Raw genomic sequence first — 11,411 nt, 5'->3', positions numbered from 1 at the left:
GCTACTATTTTATTTATTTTGATTGTAAATAAGCGTTGTATTAATTTACGTAACTTAGATGCAAATAAACATGCTGCAGTAAGTTCTCAGCCCCTATGAGGTCTCGTGGATTTGTACCTATTCGTTACCTTACAGTACAACGCTTTAGAATTCCATCGTGACAATCGCGCGGAGGGGAAACAGCTCAGAGAAATATATTGACAGCCTCTTTGTTATTAACAAATTCAATGTTTTTTTGTAATCTTTCAAGGTTGGACGTTAGGTAATAGTAAGGAAAATTGGTGTTTAGTTTCTAACTAGCAACAATCCACCGCATGGTTTCTATAACTTGCATCATCGGAAATAAACTAAACTGACTTCTTGCCTCTTTGCTGCTATGGGGATTTCTCATCACTTCTGAATAACTATGGATCAAAGTGGTATTCAAAAATTGCTTCACTATAAAACCCCTAGTTTTTCACCTCTGAATTTCAACCATAATGATGAATTAGGTTTGGGTTTAAAATGCACTTAAAAATTGGCATACGAAATACTAACAAGTTTTCGTTGTATTTTTCGTTAAACTACCTCCTTTAAAGTGTAAATTCCTTGATATTATCTTGAGCTTTTATCGGTCTTAAGGTCACAGATAAGGAAGAGAAGTCCAAATTCTAAAATCTCACTTTTGGTTTCTTAAAAGGTAGCACTTAATGATGTCCAGAGTGCGTGGACTCACACCAAGCATAGGGATGTAAACAACATCTTAAGGACTGCTTAATGGTCCCCCAATTCAGCTACGAATGAACTCGGAAGGATGTATGTTAGTCTGGCTAAGAGTAACATAAGTTCACTGAGTTGGTAAGGCTCACTCCTGCTCTGTGGAAAGGTAGAAGGGATATGCAAATCGCTCCCTACTTGTTGGCGTGTTTCATTGATAATAGATCCCAATGTACGTAAGTCATCTTTATTACCTGTAAGTCATCCTCTTAATTGTCAAAAAACCATAATTCAGCAAAGAAATCAGTTGTTAATTATGATACTGAGGCTGTAGTGAAAATTCATAAATCTGAACGTTATTTTATTTCTAGTTGGTACAACTACCATATAGACATACTGATATGACAATTTTGTCATAAGTTTAGTAATTTTGACAGACAATAATGAAGTTGCGATTTTAAAAACATGAAATAGTTAAAATGTGGAGTTGCAGACTGACAAGTTCCCTACTGATCGAAGGTAAATCGAATCATTATCACCGAGTCTAATAGCCTTTTCGTCAAAAAACGCCTTTTTCAGCATCGCTTTTAGTGAAGTTAGGAATAATGCGATCGCTTCTAAAATATTGACAGTTATAATATCCAAAGCACTTTACAGCTTCGGTTGAGTTAGGCACCCTGGGTAATCTGCAAGATGTGAGCAGTTAAAGCAAAATATATCTTCTTGTGGCAGTAAAATTTAGCTACTGTGTCTTATTCACAAATAAGCAGTTCTTCCCGAAAGATTACTACGCTTCTTTACTTTAACACTTATTCGTCACCAAGTTATTTGCTGTTTTTTAAGGGTAAATGCACCAAAAATTTTGTCGAACCTGGTTCTTATCATTTGTACTATTAGGTGTGCTTATACCAATTGACATAATATGTAAGTAGGATTGGAATCAGTATGTTGGGACTCCACAATCTCCCTCACAAAATGACACAAATGGTTTGGTGATAAAAATAAGTGGGAGTGACAGCCAAAAACCTAAACGACCTGTTAGATCAGACGCCTAACAAGTTTGCACGCATCACAAAGAAACTTGGATAACACCACTCTATTTTGAAACAGATCCTGTAATGCGGAGCTGTGATTTCTAGACAACCCACTTAATACACCCCGCAAACAAGCTAATTCGTCACCTTGTGTGAATGCATCACACAGAAGCCTGGAGGCATTCTGACCTTGAAGCGAAATGGACTCCGAACGAATGGGCGACAAGTAAAAACATGCGACACCCAATGGTTAAATGTGCTCTAGATGCAAATGTGTTACAAGTCTTCGCGTTAACAATGACAAAAAACGGAGGATAAATTACTACATATACGCTTGTCAGATACTTGACCTAAGTGAAATCGTTTAATTCTGTCAATAGTGGTACTTGTTTAGCAATTTATCTATCTCTTTTATTTAAACGATCTCGTAATAATTTCTTAATGGGATTTACTCTAAAGTAAACCAAATCAAGAACACATTGTCAAATTACATCACTTATTGTTCACAAGTTGCCAGTGGGAGCTGGTTTTGTTATTATTGTTTTTAACAACTACTTTTGAAAGATATATTTGCCCTTTGAAAAACGGATCGGTCTTTTGAAAAAGAAGCGTTATTATCAGGCTATCAGGACGTTCGTACGGTGTTTGGGCTACCTCGCTGCAATGGCTTTCTGTAGCCTAACCTTAGTGATTTGTAATGCCCATGTAATTGTTTTTCCAAACACCTCCCAAGGCAGAGATGTATCAGTTTATCGATGTAGACCTCTTTATTATGCTCTCTACTCTTTTGCGTGCTTTTGACTCACTTGCTTGTCATAAGATGTTGCTGGGAAACAACCAATGAGTATGATTTGACAGAATTTTTACATCAATTTTGGGGAGGGTGTATTTAGTGAAAGTGTAGCAACAAGGTAACAAAACTTTCCATTCAGGATCAATTCATTCAAAAAAACTAATTTTTATCCTGTAATGGGTCGCTTAAAAGTGTATCCTATTCAGAGGTTCCTTTAGTTTTTGATTCTGAATAGCTGCATATTGCTACTAAAACCTCGATTTTAGAATGACACTTTAACAACAGCTTTTAGTCTTGTTTAGTGTGTGTCTAAAATTTTAAAGAATTATGTTTGGCCCTGTTGTATAATTTTGGTTCTCCGGTTGCATTTTACCAACTTTTTATGCTATTTTGAATTCTTGATCGTTAAAATTTGAACTGAAACCTTGCCAATTGGATACCATCTAATTCATGCAACTTTACGCGAAATTTATTTTGGTGGTTTTCACCAAAAATATTAGCTTAAAAGCTTCTGTTCTTGCACAACTAACTCTGCCTAGGAATATAGCAGAATCAAAACAGTAAATTGTAATCTTTAAAGAAAAATTGTCTTGTTGATACATTTGGAGCACCTGAAAAGGCCTAAAGAATAGAAGGGTGGTATCGGTAGAAACAAAGTGTTCGTGTTTACGAAGCAGAAGTGAACTTGTTGATGTTGACGGTGATTAGCTAAGCCTTCTCCCTTAAAATAGTTTACTTTGGTGCCTTTACGTTGGTTAACGGACCATGTGGGCCCTGTGTGCTCTCACCACATGGTATTATGCTGTTTTCTTTAACCACTTCACTCGACTGTTTACCCAGGGGACCACCTAGCGCAGCCACACAGAAGTAGTTAAGCGGAATGAAGGTTCACGTTTTGTGCACATTACAGAATGAAAAATAGAACTGCCCTTCTTAGCTGAGCCGTGGCCTTTAACACAGAGCTTAAGCTTTCGAGGTATGGTAATCTGATCTCGATGCTCCTTAAAAGGGCTGGAAAGTATAAGGTTTTTACTTTCTCACAAAATAGAGTAGAAGATCTCAAGGTTTCTTATCGGTAGCATTAAGGTTATGGTCCTGCTAAAGAGTGAAAGGATTTTCAAGTTGGTTCCCTGTACCATATGGCCGTGCGTAAAATTTAGGCTGCGTTGCACTGAGTTTCAGCCAAACCTAACTCGTTGTTGAATCGACACAAAAGCTCTTCTGAGATGGCTACGATAACAAATGCATTCTCCTCACTACTCCTCTGCCAAATATCAAGCAAATCAAAATTCCTTAAATCTATTGGTATTGTATTCCCATTGTAGGCATTTCGAAATTTAATAAAATTTTAACTCTGACAAAAATACTTATTTTAAGATGAACTTACTATAAGTAACACATCTCTGGTTATCAGTAAATTACTATACTGTAACATATTTGCCGTTCACTTACATCTTAATTTGGGCAGCGGGCCACTTGGGGACTCCGCCATTGGGTCGCAGTCAGACAATGGTCATACGGGTGGCCCCAAGTCCTACTGCATGTTGAATATATATACTCTACCCTAAAATTACATCTTTTTCTTGTCCTTGAGGAAGTCCCAAAGGATTACATGTACGTCTCAGTAAATTTTCTAACCGCCAATATAACCAATCGAAGTATACGATCAGATAAAATACCTTGTTTCAATGCCACCTTTTTGCCACTGACTTTTCTGACACAGAATTTTGGTGGAACATTTACCGTAGCCATAATGAACACTTTAGTCCTCTGTAAGAGACCACGCGAGATGAGTTCGAATAAAGTACAGAAAAAAAAGGAACAAAGGATCGTGAATGATTTTAATGCTGCTTGTCAAAGGGATAGTAATGTAAACTTGCTGCAAGGGTTCTAGAATGCGTTCAAAAGCATTTACAAGTAACTATGAGATAAAATAATGCATTATCCTGTCCAACATTTTCATTAGATGACATGTTTAAATCTCGATAGGTTGGGGCTGCCCTTTTTCCTTGAAGGCTCTTAAAGCTCAGGTTACGGTGGCAACTGTTAGATTAGGATACGGCTTTTGTTTACATAAACTATGAGCAATTAGCTCTTGACACAACATCTTAACAATTTTCTTATTTGATTTGCAGCGTGGCATGTATCGCAATGATCTGAATTTGAGTAAAATTTACGCCAGAGTAAAAAAACATTTGGCACATTTTCATCGCCTTACACCATGTTGTTATGGTAAGACAGGACCCGTTACGAATCGTTCGATCACAGTATGCATTGAGTTTTGTAACATTTCAAAAAGTCACATTATAGTCCCATAACTTCGTTTTTTTTGTTATTTAAACTAGCAACTTTATCAGAATAAAACAAAATGGAGGAACTTTAGAAGAAAGTTGCGAAGCGGTTAAGCAAGGAAAGTAGATGTCTCAACACAATTGAGTCTTGAACTAACAGCTTTACTGTCGTACTCTGATGCCCCAGGAAACATTGTCACCCTATCGTTTGATAGGTCATTATAGGGAACTTGCTGCCATCCCACGAAGGCTTTTCACTTTTATCAGGTAATTTTAAAAATTTTTACTTCAACGATTACCGATGATAAACTTTCCTGGTAATTTCAGCTGTTCAAAGACCATAGCTAAAGTTAAAAATCAACAGTTAATGTAGCGCCCCGAGACTGCCCTTCAAGCGAGATAAGACATAATACTCTGGCAGAATATAAACAAATAACGTGGAGTAGGGGTCGGGGCAACCGGCACGGTCCAAGGGCTAGCCAGCGCCTAAGTGGCGCCTTTACTAAAACTGAGGGTTATAAAAGCAACCAAAGGTATTACAACAGCATACTTAGGATGCCTGAAGTCGTAAATCACTGATTGGGTTGGTCTGAAATTTTCCAAACTTCAAGCGATTTAAGAATCTCTAAAATCAGCAAAATATGTAGCGGCTTTCAGCGGGGCTAATTCTTGATTCTTACTATTATTTGAATTTGCTTCAGTAGGTCTCATTGAGGCGGCAAAGTAGAGATTGGCATAGATGTTCCCAAAACACATTTGCATTAATCCGGCAGTCAATTTGAATTAGCCAAGCAAACAATCCTGTTTTAACAAGAAGAACGGCGCTTGAAAATTCTTCAACCAGAAGTAAAACAAATTTGAATGCAAAGTCATTTCAAAAGGTTTATTTTAATTGTAGAGTTCTTCAAGTCCATGAAAATTTCACCACCTTAGTTTGCACTTTTCATCACAATTAAATAATATTTCCTCGTTTAATCTCATTTCGGCTTGGATGTAGAGCACTATATATTCAAAAAATGGCCAAAATCAATGTTTAGTCATCCAAGTTGCCTGTTCAAATCTACAACTCGCCCTAATATCTCATTTAGACTAGGCCTGATGCCACTTTATATTCTTAAAAGCCCTTTTTATTTTTGAAGAACCAAATGTGACGTTTTTGAATCCTAAACTACATTTAATGCATACCGATTACAGTATTTGGTTGGGTTAAATTTGATTAAGTTGGTTTCATGAAAGGTAGAGTGAATAAAAAATGGTTTAACGAGTTGCAAAATGAATCCCTAGATATTTTTGCAGATAAAAAGTAGCCGGAATAGGATTTGATGGAGTTAAGAATTTTTATTACGATTTCCGTTCTACCCTTGCCTTGAGGCTGATAATCCAAGTAAGAGGCCCCTCTTAATGTCACAACTGAATTTAATGTTTAGGGACCATTCTGATACTCAGAATTTACATTTAGTGCTCCTTCATAATATCACAATTCCCAAATCAAGACAGATCCAGATCAGTGGGATACTGCAAGTTTTGTTTTATGAAATACGTATTTTTTGCCTTTTTAAAGCCAGCAAGGGTAAGTTTTCACGGAGTGTCATTCCTTATTCATTTGAGACACAATTTTTGCAAGAAGTTACTTTATCAGTAGTACATGGTTCTCCTAGTAATAAGGAAAATCAAAGATTCCGTTATGCACACCTGCTGTAATCCGATAATTTTTTAAGTCTCCGTTTCAGTAATTGGTCCACTTTGAGTCGCCCTCATTGTGCCAAAGCCAGGTGGGCTATCCTGCGCAACATGCCAGTAGCCCCAAGCCTGACTGCACACCGATACAATATATTCCACCTAAGTGTCATATCTCCCTTCGCCTTTGGGGAAGTCGCAAGGCGTCACATTGGTGGCAGCGAAAAGCAGACCCAATTTTAAATGTCATCTATCCCAATTCCTACTGCTGAACGATATACCTTGACTTGATGGAGGAATTCCATATCCCACGGATGGGAGAATCTGTAACAGCTACCGACAGAAGAGTTGAAAATGACGTCTACCTCTGGCAACAACCCATTTTCATGTTCTGCAGGGAAGCTATTAACAACAGCAGAGGCGAAACTAACCACAAACGATCGGGAGAAGTGTATTACGGAGCTGCTTAACATACCTGTATGAAGATATTAAATGCGTGGAAACGCGATACCTCTTCCACTTCTGTGGTAGCTGAATAAAATCCAGATATACTGAAATGACTGGGCAGCTCCGTTGTGAGAACAACTTGGCAAGTAGTAATAGACACGAAACCCTACCTGCTCGGAACTACGTCAAACCCCGTCAGTTGTTATATGACTGCTTTTGGGCCAGTGTTCCCAAGTCTAGGTGTGAACACGCGTGATGGTGAACACATTGTCCGTCCCCCAATACGGGACGAAACTCCAGGTCCAGTAAAAATGCCTTAAGGGATCAGTGACGTTGCAATCAAATGTCTCCTTAGTGGCGTGAAAATTTGATGACTGGTACGGTTTGCTCGTGGATGTTTCCTTACAGCACAGATTACGTTTTGATGACTAAAGCGGGAGGTCGAGGGAGGGAAGCGCCAGAGAATATGCTCAAAAGATGAGAAGTCTATGTAATGCGTCGGTTGTTTGACTCTCGGTTTTGAAAAAGGGGCCACTTTGATGCTCCACCGTTGTACCTTTGAAGTTAAGATCTTCCAATAAAAGCGTTCATTGATAGACTGAAACAAGGATAGCCATCTGTTGAACGATCATACAAGGTCCTTCTTTCTCCAAAACCATTGGCAATATAATAAAAAAATTGTGAAATCGAATTTTCCACTGCAGAAGGAGTATGAAAAGTGGCAAATCTCTCATCGGAACTGATTCTCTGACGGACATCCCCGTTACCCTTCTTAATCTCCAAATGAAATATTTCCTACATAGGGATGCATCAATGACTCACAAAAGTAATAATAATCGACAAAACTAGGGGTTATAACCAATACCGTTAAAAGATCAACTGAAATCCAATGTGAATAAAGTAGTGTGTTCTAAAACTGTTTATGCTCTGTATTAATTGGCTCGAATAGTTAAAAATTTCAACCGTTTTCAACTTACCTAAAACTTGGAGCCTTAGTAGGAATGACCAACTCAGTTAATTCGTGTGAAAGAGAATACTATAGATAAGTTATTCGATTACAAGCCCTGTGATTTACTTCACTGGAGCAAATATGCAAAGTAGCAAGGCCGTGTTGGCTTAACCTCACACCACGTCTACCCCTAATTTACTCAATTTCAAGCCCATTTGTAATTTGTCTGGGGCCAGAAGTATCTATCAAGTCGTTTCAGTTGCTTACCCTTAAATTCTAATGCAATGGGTAGATGCACTTGTTTCCTTAACAAAGATAAAGTCCCAGTGAATGGTCCTGAAATTTACTTGCCTCAAATAATGGAGACGGTGAAAATAAATGCTAAACCTTACCCTGCCTTAGGGGTTTAGTGTAATTTTAAAGTCTTTGCCAACAGCTAGTCAACGAAAATAATCGCTGAAACTTTGAGCTCTTCTCTAGAAGATCAATCTCATCATTGTTTAGTTCAAATTTAAGCATGAAACCTAAAAAATGCTTTACTAATATCAGTTTCTCAATAACGGTCCAAAGAGTAAGTCATGAGAAAAACCGTAAAGCTATGGCCTAACTCATTAACTGTGACTAAAATGTTCATAAAGTTGCTCAGACTTGTTTGAATTTCACTGATTCGATATAACAATAAAAAAGATGATAGGTCTTTTGAAAGCAAAATCAGGTTGCATTAATTACAGGAAATCAAAAGAACAAAATAACACCTTCATCTCATTATCTCAACCGAAAATCATAAGCTGCATAAAAGGACATGGTTTTATCATAGAATGAGGGAGAACAAATGAAAGGCGACCATCCAGTAGTTCAACAAATAATGAAAAGGAACATTTATTTCACAGAACTGCTACCCGTTTCGCCGGTAATCCAGCGTTCCTCTGTTCAATTGGTCCTTTAGGCCCATGATCACTACCATCATCGAATTTCTCTTCAATTTCTTCATCACCATCTTCTCCGTCCTCCTCGCCCTCATCCTCTTCCGCTTCCTCTTGCTCTTGCTCTTCTTTCTCTTCCACATTGTCCTTATCTTCGCCACCTTCTTCAACGGATTTTTCTGTCTCCCCTTCTTCCTCATCCTCATCCTCCTCCTCACCCTCATCCTCTTCCGCTTCCTCTTGCTCTTGCTCTTCTTTCTCTTCCACATTGTCCTCAGTATTAGAGCCGTCTAATTCATCCTTATCTTCGTCACCTTCCTCTTTTTCTTCTTTCTCTATGTCATCCTCTTCTTTCACATTTTCGACAGTAACAGGTTTGGTAAACCCAGCTACCAAAAGTCCGGCAATCGCGAACCAAATAAGAACGGTCCTCATGATGTAATCACTTGATCTCGAAAGCACTCGTCGTGAACTCGTTAATATATGAGTTGCTATATGTATGGTGTACCATAGAAGCTAAGCGTATGTAGCTGAGGCAGTGTGCGTAGAGGTGGCTGCACTCCTTCTTCCACCTGATTGGTTTATTCTACAGTTAAAGTGTGCTTCTCCTCACTGAAGTCTGTGCAAATTAAGCTAGTGCAATTGCTTAAGAAGCCAACCATCAAGCAAGTAACTGTGGTACCCTAGAAATGTTGATGCTCCGATCATCCTTCTTCCCCATGCTCCAGCTCATCCCATTGAAACTTTTTATGTAATTTCCTAAGTAGAATGTGGAATGTAGTACAAAGTGATGTGTTTATTTAACATTTTAGATAAACGGTTATGGTAACACACACCAATATAACGCTGGCAGTCTTAGGCTTGACAAGCACTTATCCCATTGCTTACGTTAGAAGTGGAATACTGATAAGAAAGTGTTAGGAATAATATCAGTGATCCCCAAGTAATGCAAGAAACGGTGTAGTGTAATTCTGTGTCATGAATAGTGGGGGATTAGTTATAAGGGAAAGAGTAAAACACGGATTAGCTACATCCGGACTATCAGTAAGAAGATGGAGAAAGTGGAATTCACTTTAGCGAGGTGAGAGGTGTACGAGATACTCAGAAGGAAAAACAATTTAGGGGTGAGCTTAACCCTTGTATTGGGAGGTATTACTTGCCTTATTTAGGACGTTCAGTTTATTTACAAATTAAGAGACTGTTTATGAAGCTTTAAGAAGCTAATAAAGTAATCAGAGAATTTTAAACTTTTTTACAAGAGCCACAACATCCAAATAATGGTCAGTTTTTCATCAAACAATTAGGCGTCTTCATCATTGTTCTAGACAATCAGCTGATCATCTAATAGTTTATTAAAATTCATAAATGCACTGGCACTAGTATTAACATCCAGGACGTGATTTTGGTGTTTGCAAAACAGCACTACTGTAGAGCACAACCTTAGATACTTCAACCACTTGGTTGGGGATAAGGTCACTTTGCCTCCTCGTATTAGTCGGGTTTATCTGCAGGATGCTAAACAAATACCAGAGCGGTTCCCTCCTATGCTACCTCACTTTCCACACCTAGGTTCACCTTACAGAGTTCCTTGCCATCGACAAACTGTTGTTTCACTTAAAATACAAGTTGTCACTCCGCCCTCTACCTCACCTTTCTCCGCTTCAACTTCTTCCCCCTCCTTGCCTTTATGCTTGTCTTCCTAGTTTTCCTTGCCTTCCTCCTTATCAGAGTCGGTGACACCGCTCTACTCCGCTGCTTCAGAAGCAGGCTCGTTGGCTTCAATCTCTCCATCACCTTCTTTACTGTCGATCATTTTCTCTTGTTCCATCCAACCCCCTTCTTCAGCCTTCTTGTTGTTACTTTTATAAAGGTTTATTGTGCAGTTTGCGCTGCTCCCTGTAAATTAACTTAAATTCACCACTTTTTGAGATGTGTCACTCCAGAATAAGACCAGGCCCCTTAGATCAGCTTCCTAATCTAACCGCCTTAATTCCACATATTGTTCTTTCCATTTAGAATTTTTTTCACCATTTTAGTCAGATTTCTGGATTGTGTGCTTGTTTGGTTGTTTGTTAATAAAAATGATTTGTATGAATTCCTGTCACAAGCAGTGAGTTTTTTAAGTTCCATAATTGGAAAACTGTTTGCTTAGAAAGTTTCAAAAGTTTAGTCCTACGTAATTTTGTCTTCATTTATCAAGGGTTTTTTATTACAGAAACTGTAAATAAAAGCCTGTTCTCAATAATGGTTAATTGTTTGATTTGCTTTTCTCATTCTATTGTCATTCCATTCCATTCTGCGTGGTCTTTTGGATCTGACAACAGCGCAATACAATTCCAATCTAACATAAAGGCAGTGAGTTGTCTCAGATATCATCTTCATAAGCAGGAGACCTCTACTATAAGAGGAGTGCCCAGCAAATTCTGAGATGATATACAATGAGCATGTACATAATTTGCAATGAGATTTGATGCCTTGGTGAAGCGAAAGGCATTGGAAGTGCTGCCTGTCTGCTAGTCTGATTGGCAGACCCCTCGAAGACCCATGTGTGGGGTGGGAAACTTTATGCTGGAGTTGGTGGTACGTTAATGCCCGTAGAAG

General features: G+C 38.4%; 2 protein-coding genes across 2 annotated transcripts in view; one reads left to right on the top strand and one right to left on the bottom strand. All coding sequences in view use genetic code 11, as the record gives it.

Moving 5' to 3' along the window:
- Nucleotides 1–8,771: 8,771 nt before the first annotated feature.
- Nucleotides 8,772–9,245, bottom strand: EGR_09002 (hypothetical protein; the record flags this gene model as incomplete). The annotated part of the gene is made up of 1 exon (XM_024498251.1): nt 8,772–9,245. The coding sequence occupies one exon, from the start codon at nt 9,243–9,245 to the stop codon at nt 8,772–8,774; it is 474 nt and encodes a 157-aa protein (XP_024347348.1).
- Nucleotides 9,246–9,862: 617 nt separating this feature from the next.
- Nucleotides 9,863–11,411, top strand: part of EGR_09001 (hypothetical protein) — a gene marked incomplete at both ends in the record, with an annotated part of 10,456 nt that continues 8,907 nt past the window's right edge. Inside the window, 2 exons of the mRNA XM_024498250.1 lie at nt 9,863–9,891; nt 10,827–10,952. Of these exons, the coding sequence (XP_024347347.1) occupies nt 9,863–9,891; nt 10,827–10,952 (155 nt within the window). The remainder of the gene's footprint in view (nt 9,892–10,826; nt 10,953–11,411) is intronic.

This window comes from Echinococcus granulosus, assembly GCF_000524195.1.
Source record: "Echinococcus granulosus chromosome Unknown EG_S00127, whole genome shotgun sequence".
In the NCBI taxonomy this organism is placed as follows: Eukaryota; Metazoa; Platyhelminthes; class Cestoda; order Cyclophyllidea; family Taeniidae; genus Echinococcus; species Echinococcus granulosus.
The sequence above is the reverse complement of the archived record's forward strand: the minus strand, read 5'-3'. Positions and strand labels throughout refer to the sequence as shown.